This window comes from Salvelinus namaycush, chromosome 9 (genome assembly GCF_016432855.1).
Source record: "Salvelinus namaycush isolate Seneca chromosome 9, SaNama_1.0, whole genome shotgun sequence".
Lineage (NCBI taxonomy): Eukaryota > Metazoa > Chordata > Actinopteri > Salmoniformes > Salmonidae > Salvelinus > Salvelinus namaycush.
Window position 1 is genome coordinate 15,256,730 of NC_052315.1, and position 23,713 is coordinate 15,280,442.

Below are 23,713 nucleotides of genomic sequence, written 5' to 3' on the forward strand. Positions count from 1 at the left end.
TCGTAAACAAAAAGAGAGCAGTGCATTAATCTCCAAAATTTAAGAGAGGACCAGCCTACTTTCTGATACAGAATGCAGTGATGTGTACTGAACCTATCTCCCGTAATAAAGTGTAGTACAATGAAGGTGAAAATTTGGCAAGTATCCTATAGTTTTCGACATAACTTTCATGGGAACTTGTTTTTTTTAATCATTGATGAAGGATTTTGAGGCTGATTGCTTGAACTTGTCAATGTTTTTTCTTCTGTTTTATGATTTTGTTAAACTCCTGTGAATTCTATGTTTGTTTTACTTGATTACCTGTAGTTTTTCATGTTGTCTAATTGTGTAATGACTTGGTGCTGCATATCTTGGCCAGAACACTCTTGAAAAAGAGATTTCAAATCTCAATGAGCCCTTCCTGGTTAAATAAAGGTTAAATGAAAATAATAAAAAAGGGATATTCTAATGATAATATTTGCTGCCTTTGAGGCCACGTTGGGACTACACTTCAACATAACCTATATTCAAGGAATGTTGGAATAATACAAGTTTTATATCATTGACATTGTAACGTGGCCTCATTTCAACCCTTGACTAAACAAGAATTGAGGCAGAATTTGAAATGTAAATTTCCATCCAGACCACCAAACTATCTGCTTCTCTGACATGCGTGTTTTAAGCTATGTCCCAGTTGGTAAGCGGACAATAATTACGTTCTGGTTCATATGCACAGTGCACAGAACATTTTATAGTACAGCGACTTACAGTAATTAAAACTACATCTCTGGACTTTTCGTATTGATCTACCGTGGAAATCGAACCAACAATCCTGGCGTTGCATGAGCCATGCTCTACCAACCGAGCCACACGAAAATCCAATCTTATTTTCCCGAACACAATGAGCTATCCAACCTCTGCCCTCAACTACACGCCCTACGGCGCAGAGGGACTCCAGCAGCAGCCGGTCTCTCCCACCTCTAACAACAAACCAGCCCAGGGATGAGCCAATGAAATGCTGTTATCTTCATGTCTGTGTGCTTGGCATTGGCGTTCCAATACTTAGTAGCATAATTACATGATAGGATAATGAGCGGAGAAATGATTATGTCATCCTGGTTAATGTAGGATAAATACTTCCACGATATACTGTACACGGACCATTATAGTGTGTTGGTATGAATCGGTTTACTAGGGTACGGTTTTACATTGCTTTTTGATCATGTTGTACATTTGTGAATTTCAGCTCAACGGCAATTCTCTTTGTAGGTTGTTCAGCAGTCTTTACAAATTTTTGTGAATACGCTTATTAGCTGAATAAGTAAATTGTATGAAAATTACATTAACATGCTTTCGTTTTGGAGGGATCTCATAGCCGAACTTGTTTACAATTCTGAGAATGCCCATGAATGTCAGACAAATGTGAATTTTATATTTCCTCCATTTATGTAAATAAGGTAAAGTGGTTGTTTATGTTCTAGAAAGTGACATCCATGCATGCTGTGGATCTCATAATGACGGATGATGAATGCTCATAAATCATGTTTGTCAGAATTTTTTTATCAAGTAATGCAGGTGAAATACATTTATGAGTATCTCATCTCCAATTTTGATTAAATGGTATTAGGCCTACTAAAAAAAAGTTTTTCTAAAGGAACAGAAGCTTCGTAAATGGTAATCAAATCAAAAGACAGTCATTCAAATAAATGACTGTTGTGTATCACATGCATTTCATAATAAAAATCCATAGCCTATAATTAACCTTCAGATTCAAATTTTTACCGTGATATAAATTAACTCTTACAGTAGCCTTTTGTCACCCGCCCCACCTATTTCCTGATTTTAGCATTGGAGATATCCATTGTGTAACAAACGGAACAGTGTCGCGCAGCATCCTTGAATGACACAGTTCAACATGGACCACTTCATTTTCATCTAAATTTAAGTTAAACTCCAAACGGACAAAGATGGTAAAGTATCACTTAAATATTGATGAAACGACACAGGAAAAACATGCAAACGATGAATATTAAACAGCATATATATAGGCTATAACAATCGTTTACTGTCTATGACATTTTTTGTAGCCCGTATTCTCTCTAACAGGTCGCGTTTCTTATTTGAGGTCGCATTTTTTGCGCTTCTACAAATACATGCGTGAAATGAAATGTCAATGGCTCGAGCATCTATAAACCATATGTTCAACCCCAATCTCTTTTGGTTGAAGAGTGACTTTCACATCTACTCTTATGAGACACAATAATCACTTATTATTAGACTGGACATGATTGATTTCACTGTTCTCCAATTCAAAAAATGCTAATACATTTTTGTTTAGATTCAACGAAAATATACAAACTTAAATGCTGAAGATGTGAAGAGAATTAGCCTAGATTTAAGTACCTAAAAAACGAAATAATGTCTTGAATAATGTTATTTCAAGGGACTAGTTTGAATTGATCATCAGGATATAGTCTGGAAATAATATATTCAGTCTCAATTAAGTTGAACATTTAAACATTGCACTCAAGCTATTTGATTAGTTGTTATTTCTCTGTGTAAGAAGTGGTGGTTCAGTCAGGGAATTATTGATCACTGTTATAACCAGTTAATTATTAACACTCAGCATTCCACACACAATGGATCCACACACTTTCTCTCCTATTAGATTAGATATTTGTTTAATCTGTGTTTTGTTATTTGGTATCACATTTTCCTTTAACCTTTATACACCTATGCCATAAACAAACTATATGTTAATAACTCATGTGAACTCTTTCAGACAATTTTGGAAAGTTCTGGAGGCAATGATCATGTTAAAGGGCATGCAGTTCTGTTTTGAGTAAGCAAGTGCTTGAGAACAATGACAGATAGGCTCCATCTGTTGTGGTCCACAGACAGGTCTTTCTTATTTCCTCTGTGTGTCACAAGAAAAATATCTCTAGCAAAGCATGCACCTCATTGGCCCATTTAAGACTGCTACTGCATTTTCTATGGCAACCATTGCAGAGTGATACACGGGGTGAATAGGTGTGTGGTTGTAGTTACTTCCTGTTTCTCTTCATTGTTTTATTCTTTTAACTCTTTATTCAGCAAAGATCTTTGCTCTTGAAGTAATGATTTTTGAGTGTGGGTTTTTCTAAACTTTTCAGAGAAGTAGCATTGATCATAAAAGTGCACTGTCTGTGGACAATCTGACCTAATTGATTACTGTGCCATGACCTCTATCTCAGAACATCTTCCCTTACTGGCTCTTTGGTAGTTTCACTTGCATAAGACATTTGGTTTAGTTGCACCTAACATGTCAAATGTGCCTCAGAGAACACTATTCACACATCTATTGAAATATCTCTCTGTGTCTCAAAGAAAATAATAGCTTTCAGTTTTATCAGCTTTCTCTGATAGTAGCACATTCAGAAAGACTTGTACCTGTGTTTTCACTCTGGTGCTTGAGAGAGACTTTATATTGGTCAGAGCAAGTAATTTATTGAGCCTATAATGTCATTTAGTGGTAGTAATGATGCTAGGATCAGGAACCGCTAGTGATTTGACGTGTGCATTCCCTCATTTGAATGATGCCTCAGTATTGGTGTGTGAAGAAAGAGAAATGTGTGTGGGGGTGGTTGCACTTGTTTTTGCTATTCTGCTAACTTCCTGCTTACAAACTGAGCCGCATTCTCACCTTACTGTATCTGTGTCAGGGGGAGAGTGTGGATGTTCGTGCGTTGAGGGCCAGGTTCCATGCCAAGGCTGACATGGCAGGTAGCCAAGATAGTACTTCTCCAAAATCTCCACTGCCAGGATTTGGTAGAGGAGGCCCGTTGTTGGCAGATGTCGGTGTTACAGCAAATGGAGGGGTCCGACATAAACTGATGCCTATGGTTCCCACACCACCACTTTCTGGATCAAGCTCCACACCCGACTTTCAGAGACTACCACCACGACCTGTAAGGGCTGAACTGGAGGGCATATCCACCATCCCCAAGCCTCATGGTGTCTTCCCCCGCCCTCCACCATCACACCGCCCCCATGGAGCCACCAAGGAGCTGCCCCGACCTCTACCCCCACCCTCAGACACTGACAGGCTAGGGAAGGTGAGGGTCACAGGAGAGCGCCTGCAGAATATAATGCTAACGCACAAGGGAGTACCCACCGCCCCTTCCAAGCCAGCGCACCCCTCCCTACCCAGCCAGAGGAGTCTGACGGAGGTAACCCCCCTGAGAAGGACCCTGCCCTCTGAGGGCCCCAGACCCATAAAGCCCAGACGACCCCCCCACGTCAACCTGCAGGCCCATCAGAGAAACACCAGGGCACCACACCTTGCAGGGCGCCCAGGGTTAAGGAAGACTGAAGGTAAGCAGCTTGGGCCTAGATCAGATCAAGCGGTCACCGGCGATAGCCGACACCGGCATAGCTGGTGTTTTGGCGGTGTCGGAGGTGTAACTTAGTTTGGCTAACACCTACAGTGCCTTCAGAAAGTATTCACACCCCTTTACTTTTTACAGACTGCTTTTTAAATTGATTGTGATCTACACGCAATACCCCATAATGTCAAAGTGGAATTGTGTTTGAAGAACATTTGAGATTATACTGAACAAAAATATATACGCAACATGTAAAGTGTTGGTCCTATGTTTAATAAGCTGAAATAAAAGATCCCAGAAATGTTCCATATGTACAAAAGGCTTATTTCTCTCAAATTTAGTGCACAAATGTGTTCACATCCCTGTTAGTGAGCATTTCTCCTTTGCCAAGATAATCCATCCACCTCACAGGTGTGGCATATCAAGAAGCTGATTAAACAGCATGATCATTACAGTCTCACCAGGGTCAACCTGACTGCAGTTCAGCATTGTAACCGATTTCAGCGGGTAAATGCTCACCTTCGATGGCCACTGGCACGCTGGAGAAGTGTGCTCTTCACGGATGAATCCCTGTTTCAATTGTATGTGCTCTTGTGGGCGAGCGGTTTGCTGATTTCAACATTGTAAAAAGAATGGTGGCGGTGGGGTTATGGTATGGGCAGTAGCGATGGACGGGTTGACTCATAACCCGCAGTCTCCACGGTTATATCCACGGGGCGGATGGGTTTAGGGGTCATTTAATATTGGCTGAAGGGGTGGGTGGCGGGCTGGTTGAATAAAGAGAAACAATACCTTTAAAAAAATCAACAAATGTATAATTATTGTGCAATTTATATAGGCTACATTGAGGTTTGTCGTTCATTATTTTAGGGTATTAGTGTATAACATGCTGACCACACGGGTCGCGTCGCGCCAACGAGTGACTGCATTACCAGGCGCTAAAATAGAAGTTGATTCTATTTGTGGCACGGGATGCGCTGCAAGTCCTGTCTCTCCAATCTCCTCATTGGCTTTTAAATCAAATCAAATCAAATTTTATTTGTCACATACACATGGTTAGCAGATGTTAATGCGAGTGTAGCAAAATGCTTGTGCTTCTAGTTCCAACAATGCAGTAATAACCAACGAGTAATCTAACCTAACAATTCCACAACTACTACCTTATACACACAAGTGTAAAGGGATAAAGAATATGTACATAAAGATATATGAATGAGTGATGGTACAGAACGGCATAGGCAAGATGCAGTAGATGGTATAGAGTACAGTATATACATCTGAGATGAGTAATGTAGGGTATATAAACATAAAGTGGCATAGTTTAAAGTGGCTAGTGATACATGTATTACATAAAGATGGCAAGATGCAGTAGATGATATAGAGTACAGTATATACATATACATATGAGATGAGTAATGTAGGGTATGTAAACATTATATTAAGTGGCATTGTTTAAAGTGGCTAGTGATACATTTTTACACAAATTTCCATCAATTTCCATTATTAAAGTGGCTGGAGTTGAGTCAGTATGTTGCCAGCGGCTACTAAATGTTAGTGGTGGCTGTTTAACAGTCTGATGGCCTTGAGATAGAAGCTGTTTTTCAGTCTCTCGGTCCCTGCTTTGATGCACCTGTACTGACCTCGCCTTCTGGATGATAGCGGGGTGAACAGGCAGTGGCTCGGGTGGTTGTTGTCCTTGATGATTTTTTTAGAAGCATATACCCACGTGGGTGGTTGAAAGATGAACTGAGGTCAGTTATGGTAATACGCCTTATTATGAAAGTTAGTTGCCAATCGCCATATAAAATCCAAAGATTCGGTTGACCGTTTTATGTGTGGATTAATTGTCGGAGTAGAGGACCTTGTGCATTTCAGGTAAAATAACAACTCAATGTGTATATCCTAGTACAAATTAGTTAGCAAGAGCAAGCTAGTTATCTAAATAGGACAAATTAACTAGCAACCGCAAGCTAGCTAAAATGCCTTAAACGTTTAATGCTTTCGAGCTGTCCCCAAATTAATATAATTGGTTAAGAGTTTGTTTTGATATTTCAACCTGTGTGTCCTGAACTTTGGTGTGGGGTGTCAAAATCAATTTGAGCACAATGGCGCACGAGTACGCAGGCACACGTCTGGTTTGTGCATGGTGTAAATCTAAACTTTAGGGCTTAACGGTACACTCGCCAAATAGCCTACTCAGCCAATCGACAAATAATGTTTTTGGGAACGGGCAGAAAAAGTTAAGGGAGGTAAAAAAAGGACATTGTTGAAGTGTAATGCAATAAGACAAAAGCTGCAAAAGGAGAGTTGAAAATAAAGAGTAGGGAGGGCCAGAGAAGTAATGTTTGGAAAATATTTTGTGAAGTGGCAAAAGAGGATGATAGCAGTGTCGGTGTTGTGCCGAAAATCTCCCCCCTGCCAGAATCCCCCCCCCCCCCCCCCCACTCTAATTTCCTTAATTTTGTGGCTAGAGTTAAATACTTTCTGTAACACACATCAGAGTCAAATACTTTCTACAGAACAAACTTCACGTCAGGATAGGCAACCGAAATTAATAATTAATGTATGTGTGTTAAATTAAACATAGAGGGGGAGTAAAATGTTGGCAAGCAATAAACATTTCAAAACAATTATGGCTGAATTATTATCCTTACACTTTCAAAAATACTAGTCGAATAAGACCTGAGAGAGATGACGAATTTTGGCAAAGAGATTTATTTATAGACGAATACAAAATTCAGCAGCGGATTTAGGTACGGGCGACATGGGCAGCCGCCCAGGGCAGCATCTTGCCGGGGGCGGCCCCGGGTGCCCCTAGGTGTGGGCGGGGGCGGGCGCGGACGCTGAAGGTGGGGTTCGCCCAGGGCGCCATACAAGTTAGAACCGCCACATACACTTGAAACAAATATCCAAACCGAAAACTGCAGACAAAAATGCTTTCTGCTACTAAGGTCAGTGAAATGTAGGCTAAACTGACAACGGAGTGAAGAGCAGAAATCTCAACTAGCAAGCAAGTCGCAACAATGAAGAACGCGGAGGGGGGTGAGAATTCTGTCAGGGAGGAGATTTTCGGCAGAACACCTGTTATGTTATGTGTGATGATTGTGAGGCACTATACAAATTCGACAGTCACAAGACGAGACTTCAACATTTGTGGACTATTTAATTGGCCTATGGCATGTCAAGGGAACTGTAGCCTACTGTTTAGATTGGTTAAATTGAAACTGAAATCTGGACACTGACTGTAGGTCTATAACCTCTCACATATCCTTAATAATAACTCCTGCAGAATTAAGCATTTCTTGCAGTAAAACTGCAAACTGCGAAATTTGGACTAGGGAACAGGAGTGGAGAAATATGATTTATTTATTTCTGCATCTTGAGAGAATGCTATGCTTAATTAGACACCATCTGTAGAGGTGCTGTCTTCATCATAAAAGCATCTTAAAAGCTGATAGTATTTTAACCACATAAAATATGCATTGAAGATTAACTGAAATCTTATCAGATGGGTTATTTTCACTTTTTTTTTGCTTTTTCCCCCCTACAACCAGTCAAACCGATATCATTTAGACATTTTGCACAGGAAATCTTTCCGTTTTTTTTTTTTTTTTTGCGTTATTGTATTTTCTCCCCAGTCCCTAAACGTCTTTGCTCCGTGAAAGATGACAGAAAACTTTACCATGTCAACTATATTGAAGCATTCATTCTATCGATCTATGACATTATTCTGTTGAGCAAGGGTTTATTTAGTCTTCTAGGACGACATATATATGTTTCTTATTTAACTAGGCAAGTCAGTTAAGAACAAATTCTTATTTACAATGACGGCCCACCCCGGCCAAACCCTGACCCGGACGATGCTGGGCCAATTGTGCGCCACCCTACGGGACTCCCAATCACTGCCGGTTGTGATACAGCCTGGAATCAAACCAGGGTCTGTAGTGATGCCTCTAGCACTGAGATGCAGTGCCTTAGACCGCTGCGCCACTTCGGAGCCCTCGGTCAGTCAATGTCTGCATTGGAAAGGGCACCATATCACTGCTTTTGACTAGTGCACAATATAGGGAATCGGTTGCCATTTTGGATAAAGCCAATGTAACTTCAGTTCAATGGGTGCATGGAATTTGGCTCACGAAGTATGGACTGAGTGTAACATTCATTCTATATTCCAAATGGGACAAGTTCTAAATCAAGTGAAACACTATGAATGGAGTGTATCATTGTAGTGTGCCAAAATTAAGCCTAAATCAAATGCACTCAATTGTTATGTCATAAATTACACCCTTTTCCCTATATAGTGCACACCTTATTAGCTAATAGAATGCCATTTGGGGACACACACGATGACGAGCATAGAGGTTCTCCAGGGAACTAGTGGAAAGATTGATGTAACTGTTGTCGTGTCTTTACTATTATTAAATGACGTGATTGAACTGGTTAATCATGTAACTGTAATTAACTAGGAAGTCGGGGCACCAAGGAAAATATTCAGATTACAAAGTTAGAATTTTCCTAATATAACTTTTCAGATATTTTATATCTGATCAATTAGTCTTCGAATTAATGAATTATTTACTTTACCTCACGTTAGTCTCATTCCAAACGTCGTAAATTGTTGGTTATCTGCACGAACCCAGTCTTCACTATGAGTCATCCATACATAAATTGTCTTAAATCCTTTATTTACTAACTAAGTAATTCACAGAAATGCATAAACAAACAGTTGATAGTTACAAGGAAATGATAACGGAGTTTCCCTAGTGGGCTAAACCGGCATGGCGGCTTGTTGTACAAAAGGGAAGTGGGGGTCGACTGAGATAAGACAACACACGGTTGATAATTATAACAATTGAAATGCTAATCCTTTGCACATGAACGCTCACTCATTCGGGAACAATTGCAATCAATATATATATTTACGCTCAGTGTGTCGTCGGGATCTCTGCTGAAAAGTTAGTTTCTGTTGGAGAGTTTCCGTCCTCTCTCTCTGTCTCTCTCTCTGTTGTGGTTAGAATGGATAGTTCAGAGTGACATTCATTCAATTCCGAATGCACCGCACCGTCTCTCATGAGTTTTACAAACTTGTACCAAACGGACCAGTTCGTAGCTGGATTCTTCACCGATCTTTTATACCTTCTCCGGAACATAAATGTTGTTCGGACCTCAAGTTCTGTGAGGTGGAAGAAATTCCTTTGTTCTCTATGAAACTTCACTCTGTCTCTATAGATAATCTCCTCCATGAATTTACGACCTCTCTGACCACAGCAGCCTAGTTGTAGGAGACAGAGAGAGGGGGATGGTACTCGCTGTACCCAAAGAGGGCAACGTCATGACACTGTCATAAGTATGATGGAGAGACGTAAACATCTAACTGTACAGTTTAGATTTAAGTTAGTTAATATTGAGTTAATCATAACAATAATACAATTATTTTGTAACTCAAATCTTGTTGCATACAGTATATAGCAAAACAAAAAAGGATTCATAACAATCATGTTTGTTCCCTCGATAGAACATCACACCCCTCCAGCATCATCATAACGCCACCTAGTCCCATTGTGATGTCACAGCGTTCTCCTGAGACGACTACCCCTGACAATTTGTCCTTATTGGTCTCTGTCATATAATATAATGACAAAAAAAAGAAGCAAACTGTGTCTAATTATAGACAAGTTGACTAACAAATAGCTTACCAAAATGTCAGGAATTATAAGCAGAAACATATTTAAATCAGGCAAAAACAAATCCTGCACCCCCTGTCAAAAAATTGTTCTGCTGTCTTTGACTGTAGCCTATAGCGCATTTTTTCTATAATTGCAGGTTAGAGTTGGGTGCAGGCCTCAGATTTTCACTTCATCAGCGGTTGCAGATGAGTTATTAGCAATTGCTGACGGGTGCTACGGACAACAAACGCAATTGCATTTTATCAATTGCAATTTGAATGCACAGAGATACCGTGAAGAGATCCTGAGGTCCATTGTCGTGCCATTCATCTGCCGCCATCGTCTCATGTTTCAGCATGATAATGCACAGCCCCATGTCGCAAATACCTGTACACAATTTACAAGCATTTCACTACACTCGCAATAACATCTGCTAACCATGTGTATGTGACCAATAAAATTTGATTTGATTTGACAATTCCTCGTAGCTTAAAATGTCCAAGTTCTTCCATGGCCTGCCTACTCACTAGACATGTCACCCATTGAGCATGTTTGGGATGCTCTGGATCGACTTGCACAACAGTGTGTTCCAGTTCCTGCCAATATCCAATATTGAAGAGGAGTGGTACCACATTCCACAGGCCACAATCAACAGCCTGACCAATTCTATGTGAAGGAGATGTGTCGCACTGCATGAGGCAAATGGTGGTCACACCAGATACTAACTGGTTTTCTGATCCACACCCCTAAGGTGTCTGTGACCAACAGTTGCATATCTGTATTCCCAGTCAAGTGAAATCCATAGATTAGGGCCTAATTAATTTATTTCAATTGACTGATTTCCTTATATAAACTGTAACTCAGTAAAATCTTTGAAATTGTTGTATGTTGCGTTTATATTTTTGTTCAGTGTAATAAAAAATGAAAAGCTAAAATGTCTTAAGTCAATAAGTGTTCAACCCCATTGTTATGACAAGCCAAAATAAGTTCAGGAGTAAAAATGTGCTTAACAAATCACATTGTAAATTGCATGGACTGTGTTCAATAATAGTGGTTAACATGATTTTTGAATGACTACCTCATCGAGTAGTGAATTTCAAGCACAGATTCAACCACAAAGATCCGGGAGGTTTTTCAATGCCTCACAAAGAAAGGAACCAATTGGTAGATGTGTAATAAAAAATATCCCTTTGAATATCCCTTTGAGCATGGTGAAGTTATTATTTAGGCTTTGGGTGGTGTATCAATACACCCAGTCACGACAAAGATACAGGCAAGTTAGTTTTGTTACTCCACAATACTAACCTAAATGATAGAGTGAAAAGAAGGAAGCCTGTAACAGAATAAAAATATTCCAAAACATGCATCCTGTTTGCAGCAAGTTGCTTAAATAATACTGCAAAAAATGTAGCAAAGAAATTACATTTTGTCCTGAATACAAAGCAATATGTTTGGGGACAATCAAACACAACACAACAGTGAGTACCACGCTTCATATTTTCAAGCATGGTGGTGGCTGCATCATGTTATGGGTATGCTTTTCATCTGCAAGGCCTTTTTTTAAAGAAAAATACTTTTTGGATAAAAATAAATGGAATAGAGCTAAGCACAGGCAAAATCCAACAGACACTGGGAGACAAATTCACCTTTCAGCAGGACAATAACCTAAAACACAAGGCCAAATCTACTCTGGAGTTGCTTACCAAGATGACATTGAATGTTCCGGAGTGGCTTAGTTACAGTTTTGACTTAAATCGGTTTGAAAATCTATGGCAAGACTTCAAAAATACTTTCTAACAAGGATCAACAACTTACTTGACAGCTTGAAGATTTTTAAAAATAATAATGGGTGAACATTGTACAATCCAGGTGTGCAAAAACTCCTAGAGACTTACCCAGAAACACTCACAGCTGTAATCGCTGCCACAGGTGATTCTAACATGTATTGACTCAGGGGGTTGAATACTTATCTAATAAAGATACTGTATATTAGTGTTTTATTTTCCATAAACATTTTCTTTAAATGTTAGAATTTTTCTTCCACTTTGACATTACATAGTATTTTGTGTGGATCGTTGACAAAAAATTACACTTAAATTCATTTTAATCCCACTTTGTAACGCAACAAAATGTGGGAAAAAGTCAAGGGGTGTGAATACTTTCTGAACGCACTGTAACTCTCGAACTCTCGACCAGAGTCTGGTATGACTCTTTGATGTTGTTGGCACAATGCGTCGATAAGGAAAGGGGCTGTGTTGGGTTTCCTCTGTGTCTATCTCAATCAAACCCACATGCACAGCCACACACACTTCAAACCCCCAGGGAAAAAGCATATTTGAGAGAACCAATTAAACCCATCGCACAATTTCTGAGCGATTATTGCATTAGCAAACAGCCTCCTTTCTAGACTAATGTGGTCACAGCTCTCCCTGCGCTGTGAGTCACCTGGGTTGCGTCAGCCAGGCTAGGTGTAACTGCTTTAGAGCTGTCGAATCACAGCGTCTGCTCGTGTGGACCGTGTCACAAAGCCACACCCGTCCCAATCGCATTAGAACTAGAAAGTGTAGGTTATATAGAAAAAATGACACCCAAATTGAAAATCTTTAAACTAAATAAGGATTTCTATCAGCCTAATCGAGGAGTAATTAAAAATCATATTCCACTGTTCGAACTTGTAAACAAGGCTGCATGGGATTTCTCTTAATGCGACTTCGTGCAGCCAATGGCAATTTCCGCTTTAGGTATAATGCTGGGAGCCGCTTGTGGATTTGACAGCTCTAATGCAGTTCCACCTCTGACACCGCCAAAACAACCATTATGCGGGTGTCGGCTAGTGTGGGTCTGACCTTAATCTAGGCCTTAATTTCCTTTGAAAAAGCCCCCCTTCCGTACAAGTGTAAAATGGAAAACTGACTGTTTTGAATACATTTATACAATGGGTGGATTTAATCCTGGATGATGATTGGTTAAAACCGCATTCCAGCCAGTGTCTATTCTATTTGAATACGTGTATGGACTTACTGTAAGCACCATAATGACACAAGAAAGGTATCTGTTCACTTGCAACCTGTATAATATGCAGTGTGCCTTATCTAGTTACCAGTTAAAACCTCAAAACGTCTCTCTCTAAAAAGTATTTTTGAATGACCTACTGTATACATGCGGAACAGTATCTTCTGTAAGAAATGAATGATCAAAATAAATTCTCAGACTGCTGCTGCTGGTGCAGAGCATTGCCCTTCAATATATATGTTAATGTTGAATTAGGTGGTGAAGACCTACTGTAGACCTACAGTGCAGGTTGTTTCTTTTCCTCAGGTGGCAGCAGTAAGTCTCTTCCAGGGATGGTCAGTCTGTCTGGCCCCTCAAGACTCCCAACCAAGCCCAGCAGCCTACCACGGCAGTGTACCCCTGTGTGAGTGTGCTCACTTGAAATGTCAAGTGTTGAGTGTTAAATATTGAGTGATAGTATGAACACAATTTGTGATTACTCTGTTGGAAACTGGATTTACAGGAACAAAAAAGCCACATTTTTCACGTAAGTATTTTTTCCCTCTGATTCCTGTTGTCTCGTTAGACATTCCGAGGATGACCAGGGGGTATATGATGACATAGGCCTAGGCCTAGATGTAAAGCCACCTCCCCCACCTCCAAACCCAAAACACCCAGGGAGCTGGGACAAAAGTGGTATGTCTGAAAATAACTACTATATTTCCATGAACACATGCAAGAGATTCACTAGCTATTGTGAATTTAGGGCTGAATCATGATGACTCTTAAATCGTAAATGTATGATTTATGTGAAAGGTTGAATTATATACACATATAGTTTCTCAATCCATCATCCCATAATGTATGTATTTTACATGTTCATCGCTTGTTCATGCATGTCATGAATTATATTTTCTGCTATTTCACCTACAGACTCCTGGAATGAAAATAGTTCTTCACAAATAGATAAGGTGAAAGAATAGGAACACAGACCATCAATGCAGAACACTGCTTTTGAATTATTTCTGAAATACTGTTCTTGATACACATGCTTTTCATGACATCTATGTTCTTATTCCTGGCTGCAGGGGAGCGATGAAAGTGAGGTCTATGATATGATTGATAAGTAAGTATAGTATTGAAATACAACTTTGATCCCCTGCCTACATACAGTACGTGGTATCTTGGGTTTATGCTTGTCTTACAAGTAGACAACTCAATGGCTGGCATAGCATACTTTAAACAGCCAATATCACAAGCATAATAATAAAAAACACTTGGATACTCACATATCTGTTATAACATGTTTATATAGGCGCAATAGCTGTCCACTTCAAATAATCACTGACCCGTTAATGTCTCTGTCTTTTGCCATCTCAGAGGCAACCAAGAGGAGGTGAAAACCACAAGTTCTGATAAGAATAAACAGAAAGAGTTGAGGTGGCAGAAAGAGCAGGAGAGGAGAGAGCAAAAGGAAATACTGGAAAGGGAAAACAAATACAGAAAGAAATTCAAGGTGATATGCCACATTTCCATGCGCTAACAAATCAATAAATCCCCCCAAACAGTAATGTTTGTCATAACACACTTGCTACATTTGATACCAGTGTTTTGGATATGGTGCTGCAGCCTGGTCTCAGAGCATTTCTCATTATTCTGTATTTAAATCCAAGACACTCCATTTAGTATGATATGTTACATTTCGTATGGTATGTATTTATATGTGGATGTCTATCACCCATTTCGTATGATATGTTACAAATTACAATTCATATTATATGTTACAAATTTGCAAAATGTACAATATATTACGAATTTGCAAAATGTATGATATATTACGAATTCTAGCTAGGTGGCAAATGCTAGCTAGCTGGCTAACGTTAGCTAGGCTAGGGGTTAAGGTGAAGGTTAGGTTTAGGGGAAGGGTTAGCTAAAAGGGTTAAAGTTAGTGTCACGGTTAGCTAACATGCTAAGTAAATGCAAAGCTAAAAAGTAGAAAGTAGTTAAAAAGTTGCTCATGAACTAAAATGCCTTAATTAGCCATCTGTCTTATGTAACCATACCAAACGTAACATATCCTACTAATTTAAGTGTCCCGGATTTACGTTTACTATGTTACGTCTGAGACCAGGTTGGGAATTCTGGAACACACCTGTAATACATCTCTGTGAGCCTTTTACATATGGTGTTTTGCCAAATATAGATATACAGTAATGTAATCTCACATGCAGAACATAAATCTCAGTCATCTCTGCAGTCTAAAAACACCACTTTACAACCCTCTGTGTTTATTTGTACCCTTCCACAGCTGGGGACTGGGGACATAGAGGTCCTTCACATGGCCAGGGTTCGACATGACTGGCAGGGGGGCAAGCAGGATCTAACTGTTCGACAGGGAGACAGTGTGGAGATCTTACGGGTTAAGAACAATCCTGGGGGCATGTGGCTAGCCCGCACACAGACTGGCACCTGTAAGTAAAACACTGTTAAGTTCTATAGAACTAAGGGACGGTTCTAAATTTAATGGGGTGAGGTGGCTGGTCCAAAATAGGGGGGGGGTTGTCTAACTTATTTTTTTGATTTGGGGAGGGTAGTGTGATTTTTTAATGGGCACAGGGAACGGTAGTGTATTTTTTCGCTTGTTTACAATCCCCATTTTGCAGGTTTTACTATACAAATACCTAGGTGTCTGGTTAGACTGTAAATTCTCCTTCCAGACTCATATTAAGCATCTCCATTCCAAAATGAAATCTAGAATCGGCTTCCTATTTCGCAACAAAGCATCCTTCACTCATGCTGCCAAACATACCCTCGTAAAACTGACCATCCTACCGATCCTTGACTTCGGCGATGTCATTTACAAAATAGCCTCCAACACTCTACTCAGCAAATTGGATGTAGTCTATCACAGTGCCATCCGTTTTGTCACCAAAGCCCCATATACTACCCACCACTGCGACCTGTATGCTCTCGTTGGCTGGCCCTCGCAACATATCCGTCGCCAAACCCACTGGCTCCAGGTCATCTATAAGTCTTTGCTAGGTAAAGCCCTGCCTTATCTCAGCTCACTGGTCACCATAGCACCTCCCACCTGTAGCACGCGCTCCCGCAGGTATATTTCACTAGTCATCCCCAAAGCCAACACCTCTTTGGCCGCCTTTCCTTCCAGTTCTCTGCTGCTAATGACTGGAACGAATTGAAAAAGTCACTGAAGCTGAAGACATATCTCCCTCACTAACTTTAAGCATCAGCTGTCAGAGCAGCTTACCGATCACTGCACCTGTACACAGCCCATCTGTAAATAGCCCACACAACTACCTCATCTCCATATTGTTATTTTTTTGCTCTTTTGCACCCCAGTATCTCTACTTGCACATCATATAGCCACATTTCCTCATCTGCTTGAATGCACCTCCCTTATTAAGGTGTTTTGGTACTTCCCTTAAGCACATCGCTTTTCTGCACTCCTAGTATACAGTCAACTCTATCTTGCCCATCTATACATAGTGACAATAGTGGTAGGTGGATAATTTGCCCAGATCTGTAATAGGTTAACTAGCAATCATACTGCACATAAAATCCTTCAAATCTGCGCATATTTTCCATATAAATCCACAAGAACATAGAGGATTAGCTGATAGGAGACACGCAGCTCAAAAAGCTATCTTATTGATCTTGTTTAGACTACAAATTTAATTTACTGTATAACGGATTCCCTCTTCACATTTATCAAAATAGTGAAAACTAATGTAGTGATTCCTTCAATTCATATGAATTGATTATTTTTAACAATAATTTTTCACTAACCGAATGATGTGCTTCGCCATTGTAGTAGTTGGGGGTTTGGTTGAATCACGGTTAATCAAATTATGGGAATAATCATTTGTGAATCACAAACAGTAAAAGGAAACAATTCAGCTGTAGACTTCCTTTCGAATTGTGTCGCTGCAAAACTCATTTTGTAGATGCTTTAAGTTGATTTGGACGTTCAACTTTTATTTTATTCTATATATACAGTTGAAGTAGGAAGTTTACCTACACTTAGGTTGGAGTCATTAAAACTTGTTTTTCAACTGCTCCACAAATTTCTTTTTAACAAACTATAGTTTGGCAAGTCGGTTAGGACATCTACTTTGTGCATGACACAAGTAATCTTTCCAACAATTGTTTACAGACAGATTATTTCACTTATATTTCACTTATTTCACTGTATCACAATTCCAGTGGGTCAGAAGTTAACATACACTAAGTTGACTGTGCCTTTAAACAACTTGGAAAATTTCCAAACACCTGGAGGTACCACATTCATCTGTACAAACAATAGTACGCAAGTATAAACACCATGGGACCATGCAGCCGTCATACCGCTCAGGAAGGAGACGCGTTCTGTCTCCTAGAGATGAACGTACTTTGGTGCGAAAGTGCAAATCAATCCCAGAACAACAACAAAGGACCTTGTGAAGGTGCTGGAGGAAACGGGTACAAAAGTATCTATATCCACAGTAAAACGAGTCCTATATCGACATAACCTGAAAGGCCGCTCATCAAGGAAGAAGCCACTGGTCCAAAACCGTCATAAAAAGCCAGACTACGGTTTGCAATTGCACATGGGGACAAAGATTGTACTTTTTGGAGAAATGTCCTCTGGTGTGATGAAACAAAAATAGAACTGTTTGGCCATAATGACCATCATTATGTTTGGAGGAAAAAGGGGGAGGCTTGCAAGCCGAAGAACACCATCCCGACCGTGAAGCACGGGGGTGGCAGCATCATGTTGTGGGGGAGCTTTGCTGCAGGAGGGACTGGTGCACTTCACAAAATAGATGGCATCATGAGGAAGAAAAATTATGTGGATACATTGAAGCAAAATCTCAAGACATCAGTCAGGAAGTTAAAGCTTGGTCACAAATGGGTCTTCCAAATGGACAATGACCCCAAGCATACTTCCAAAGTTGTGGCAAAATGGCTTAAGGACAACAAAGTCAAGGTATTGGAGTGGCCATCACAAAGCCCTGACCTCAATCCCATTGAAAATATGTGGACAGAACTGAAAAAGCGTGTGCGAGCAAGGAGGCCTACAAACCTGACTCAGTTACACCAGCCCTGTCAGGGGAAATGGGCCAAAATTCCCCCAACTTATTGTGGGAAGCTTGTGGAAGGCTACCTGAAACATTTGACCCAAGTTAAACAATTTAAAGGCAATGTTACCAAATACTAATTGGGTGTATGTTAACTTCTGATCCACTGGGAATGTGATGAAAGAAATAAAAGCTGAAATAAATAATCCTCTCTGCTATAATTCTGACATTTTACATTCTTAAAATAAAGTGGTGATCCTAACTGCCATAAGACAGGGAAGTTTTACTTGGATTAAATGTCAGGAATTGTGAAAAACTGAGTTTAAATGTATTTGGCTAATGTGTATGTAAACTTCCGACTTCAACTGTATATATATATTTTTTGCTGGCTCACCTCACTTATCCGTTATACGGTTAATTACATTTATATTGCCTTGGTGACGATACAATTATCCTTCTTATTACCTAGAATAGCCTACAACACCACAGTGCAATGAATATTGCATTATAGTTTTCAAGTTAGTACAATTCTCCCGAGTGGCGTAGTGGTCTAAGGCACTGCATCTGAGTGTTAGAGGTGTCACTACAGACCCTGGTTCGATTCCAGGCCGTTTCACAAGGGTGGTGAACAATTGGCCCAGCGTCACCTGGGTTTGGCTGGGTTAGGCCGTCATTGTAAATAAGAATTTGTTCTTAACTGACTTGCCTAGTTAAATAAAGACTAAATATATATATTTTTTAAATAATAAAAATAATTCAGTACAATTCTACTCTAGGCTGTAAACTGCAGTGAAAATGTAATTTGAATAATGGCGCAAAAGCCCTGTTATTTCAATGTTTCTTTCCATTTGGATCAATTGTGGACAGTCTAGCTGTATTTTTACTTCTGATACTGATGCGCTGTCTGTTGCGGGTCATCATTCTCCCAAGTCATCCAAGTGGCCACATAGACCTATGCTCCCAGCAGGCCCAGTTATTCAGGAAAGCTAAACACACGTTCTAGTCCTCGACCTCTAGCTCTAACCTTCAATATAGCCAAACTATTTGTAATTTAACTTTTAAAATGTACCACCTTTTATGAGTGGCATGATCACAACTAATCACAATGTTTTAATCTGATTAGGCTACTTCAAGTCTCTTGTACTGTAGGCTGCCTGCGCATGTTCATCCACTCCACTCCACACGAATGCGCCCCGGACATTCGATGAATGGAAAGAGACATCTGTTACAAAACACCAAAAAGTTGATTGACATTCTGAGATTGTCAAGCCAAGCCTTCGATACTGATAAGGGAGGGATGAATTATCTGTTTGTTGAGATTGACATACTCTATTTGATTGTGGTGTTGAAATGCAAACCATAATGAAGCTCTCGAAGTCGGTAATCGGTATGCAGTTATGTGTTGCTTATTGGTTGTGTGTGGTGCATTGGCACAGAAACCTAATTATAAATTGAGCATCAAAATGCGATTTCCCCCTAGCTGATCATTGTCTGCAGCCAGCTATCATCATAGTGTAATGAGACAGGCAGGGAGAGTGAGCTTGTCTGTGGTGGTCAACCTTCTGGCCCGTAGCCCTGCTTGGCATCAACTGTGCTACAAAACCATGCTGAAGTGGTCAAGTCAATATCCACATAAACACAAGGTTGCTACAGTTATTATTTGTGGTGGTAATCATTATTTTAGAGTTCATTTTATGAGGAGGGAGGGTGTGCATAGTTTTTTACAGTACAAGGGGAAAAAAACATTTACATTGGGGAGGGAGGGGGCACATTTTTTTTATGACATCTGGAGTTGGACAAGCCCCACCCCCCACTCCAGTAAATTTTGATCTGTCCCTAAACAATTCCATATATGTTTCATATTTTATACTTAGTCCATATTTGCTGTGACAATGCTGAAAACCACACATTTCGTGTACCTAAAGCTACCAAAAACCAGTAATGAAGTGTTACTTTGCAGATGGCTACATCATTAACACATGTGTGGATGTGGACTATGAGGAAGTGAAACGTAAACTCAAACTGTCCAGAGCCCCTGACCCCTCACTGCCACCACCACCACCTCCACCTCCCGTCTCTTTTGAGGACAATGACATTTATTATGATGTCGACTCCTCAGATAACATGAACAGGTAGCTCTCGCAAGCACAAATATACCATGTTGCTTTAACTTTGTCTGTAATTGAAACAGTGTAACCTGAATGCAAGTGATTGATATGATTGATATGTTTCTCTCTTACAGCAGCATGACTCAGGAGGAGGGTAAGTGGAGCTGTGAATGACCATTTTCCATTAAGTTGTTCATGTAGTATGCTTATGTTACACTCGCTCTCTCTCTCTCTATCTCTCTCCCTCTCAAGATGACTACGATGATGTGCAAGGAATTAACAATGACTTCCCCCTTCCACCTCCTGAAATAAGGTATTCCTCATATACAGTATCTTTTAATTCAATTATTTTTATTTTAGTACTTTTCCCGATACACAGGAGAGTAAGTCACAGATTACTGCACCTGTACATAGCCTATCTATAATTTAGCCCAAACAACTACCTCTCCCCCTACTGTATTTATTTATTTTGCTCCTTTGCACCCCATTATTTCTATTTCTACTTCGCACATTCTTCCACTGCAAATCTACCATTCCAGTGTTTTACTTGCTATATTGTATTTACTTTGCCACCATGTCCTTTTTTTTGCCTTTACCTCCCTAATCTCACCTCATTTGCTCACATTGTATATAGACTTATTTTTCTACTGTTTTATTGACTGTATGTTTTGTTTATTCCATGTGTAACTCTGTGTTGTTGTATGTGTCGAATTGCTATGCTTTATCTTGGCCAGGTCGCAGTTGCAAATGAGAACTTGTTCTCAACTAGCCTACCTGGTTAAATAAAGGTGAAATAAAAAAAATAAAAAGTCAAATGCCTTCCTCTGTCTGGGGTTTTTCATAGTGTGGTGTTGCTTTAATAGCTTGCCAACTTTGGCCTGTATGTTTACTTAAAATATGAAAATCAAAGCTTGTATACAGTTTAACTTGTCTGTTGCATAGAGCATGTATTGCACTGTATATAAATAAAGTAGTTGCTAATGGCTAACAATAAGAAAGCATAAATAAGAAAGTTGGCTACTAAAAGAGGACAAAAACTACTTTTGTGATCAGACAAAAAAGGACATGTTTGTCTTTATGTTCCAGTCTACATCCAAAAATGAGCAAGAAACTGGAGAAAGATGAACAAGAGTTCAGAAAAAAATTTAAGGTAAATCTTAATTTTCTCTTCTTGCATATCTGTTGAACTGTTAAAAATAGCTTTTACCGCAATTCATGTGTACACATTACTCTGAAAGCACAATCACTAGTCGCCTAATAATATGACATTACCAAATCATATGAAAAAATAAACATAACTTTTATTTTGTTCTGTCAGTTTGAGGGACCGATTAAGGTGTTACACTGCATGATGGTTGACGCAAGCATCAAGAAGGCAGGAGGGAAGGATCTAGCTGTGGTTCAAGGAGAGATCCTGGAGATAATTCAACTCACCAGTGACAAGAAAGCCCTGTGTCGCAACGAGCAGGGGAAATGTATGTGAATACATTGCCCTCTTGTGAAAAATTTCTGTAAAAGTCAGTTGTATATTTGATTAGGCTACAGCCTAATCAATTAGAGATTGCAGAGAATTCCCTGTTTTGATTACTTTTGTCAGCATGAGTGTCATTATTTTAATTGTTCATTAATTTTCTTTCTCTCACAGATGGATATGTGCCCAGGGTTGTTCTTCTTCAGGCGTAGGTTTCTTATATATTTATTCAACACAATTATTGGTAGAATATGGATTCAGAATAGCCATAGTCTCTGTTAGTCAGTCACTGGTATCATAATTTGCTGCTGACAACTGTGTCATAATGTTTTGGTTAATATGGTTTTCAATATTCCTTTTCAGGGAAGGGGAGGATGTTTACGACGATGTTGATCATATTAACGGTAAGTTATTGTTGAATGAATTATGCTTACTGTAAATACATGTATATTTTGACTCTGAAGTGATATTATGAATCTAGCTTTGGGACACAACATCAGGAGTCACAGACCCCAGATGAGCTCATGTAATATATACTGAACAAAAATATAAATGCAACATGTAAAATGTTGGTCCCATGTTTCATGAGCTGAAATTAAAGATCCCAGAAATGTTCCATACGTACAAAAAGCTTATTTCTCTCCAATTTTGTGCACAAATTTGTTTACATCCCTGTTAGTGAGCCTTTCTACTTTGCCACGATAATGCATCCACATGACAGTTGTGGCATATCAAGAAGCTGACCAAACAGCAGGATCATTACACAGGTGCACCTTGTGCTGGGGACAATAAAAGCACACTCTAAAATGTGCAGTTGTCACACATCACAATGTCACAGATGTCTCAAGTTTTGAGGGATCGTGTATTTGGCATGCTGACTGCAGGAATATGCACCAGAGCTGTTGTCACAGAATTGAATGTTAATTTCTCTACCATAAGCCGCCTCCAACGTCGTTTTAAAGAATTTGGCAGTACGTACAACCGGCCTCACAACCGCAGACCACGTGTAACCACGCAAGCCCAGGACCTTCACATCCGGCTTCTTCACTTGCAGGATCATCTGAGACCAGCCACATCTGAGACCAGCCACCAGCTGATGCCCTTATGAAAAAAGATTGCAGTCAGAGTGCAGTATAACTGCAGCACGCTGCAGTATAACTGTAGTAAGAGTGCAATATGACTGCAGTATGCAGGAAAATACTGCGTCCAAAATAACACCGTTTTTTTAACTGCAGTAATTCTGCAGTACACTGCAGTTATTCTGCAGTTACTGCGTCCAAAATACCAGAGTCGACTGCAGTTACTGCACCTTTACTGCAGTTTCAAAACTGCAATCTTTTTTTGTAAGGGTGAAACTGAGGAGTAATTCTGTCTGTAATAACACCCTTTTGTGGGGAAAACTCATTCTGATTGGCTGGACCTGGCTCCCAAGTGGCTAGGCTTAAACCACCCCTGCCCAGTCATGTGAAATCCATAGATTATCGCCTAATTTATTTATTTCAATTGACTGATTTGCTTATATGAACTGTAACTCCGTAAAATCGTTGAAATTGTTGCATGTTGCGTATATAGTTTTGTTCAGTATATATGCAAAGTAGTAAAAGTACAAGGAGTTAACCCCTTTCTTGACCTTCTCTCTCCTCCTTACAGATATCTATGACAATGACAATGTCTATGATCACACAATCCACTGAAACCCTTTTCCTTTCCTGACCAACATGGATCACCAATCCTGGACTGACAATTTAATGCTTGTCTTCCAGGGAGACACACACACACACACACAAATGTCCTAAGAATTGAAACAATCATGGCATGATTGTTGTTTGCTCGAATTTGCTTGTAGAACTATTTAATACACTATGCTTTGTTCGTGGCTGGGCTTCTTGAGATGAGTTTGAATAATAAATACTTTTTTGTCAGTTGTATTTTGTGTATTATTCATATTTTATTCGTGTACTCAACAAAATTATCCTCCCAAGAATTAGAAGAATAATTTAAAAAGATGATACATTTATTGACATTCCCATGGAATTTATTACCAAAAGCTACCCAC

The 23,713-nt window shown here is 39.7% G+C and overlaps 1 protein-coding gene across 1 annotated transcript; it reads left to right on the forward strand.

Annotated features, from left to right (window-relative positions):
• Positions 1-1,858: 1,858 nt before the first annotated feature.
• On the forward strand, positions 1,859-23,585 carry si:ch73-40i7.2 (FYN-binding protein 1). The gene is made up of 16 exons (XM_039000931.1): positions 1,859-1,949; positions 3,681-4,332; positions 13,328-13,424; positions 13,587-13,696; positions 13,934-13,971; positions 14,089-14,126; positions 14,381-14,516; positions 15,309-15,471; positions 20,039-20,210; positions 20,321-20,340; positions 20,439-20,499; positions 21,273-21,336; positions 21,505-21,661; positions 21,832-21,865; positions 22,021-22,061; positions 23,308-23,585. Exons 1-16 carry the CDS (start codon positions 1,947-1,949, stop codon positions 23,349-23,351), a joined length of 1,830 nt encoding a protein of 609 aa, XP_038856859.1. The 5' UTR covers positions 1,859-1,946; the 3' UTR covers positions 23,352-23,585.
• The last annotated feature ends 128 nt before the right edge of the window (positions 23,586-23,713 follow it).

Bases quoted from the DNA above. Each gene is read 5' to 3' on its own strand.
- si:ch73-40i7.2 (XM_039000931.1), top strand. The intron at 13,972-14,088 runs GTGAAAGAATAG...TCCTGGCTGCAG, and splicing joins GTTCTTCACAAATAGATAAG to GGGAGCGATGAAAGTGAGGT. The intron at 22,062-23,307 runs GTAAGTTATTGT...TCCTCCTTACAG, and splicing joins CGATGTTGATCATATTAACG to ATATCTATGACAATGACAAT.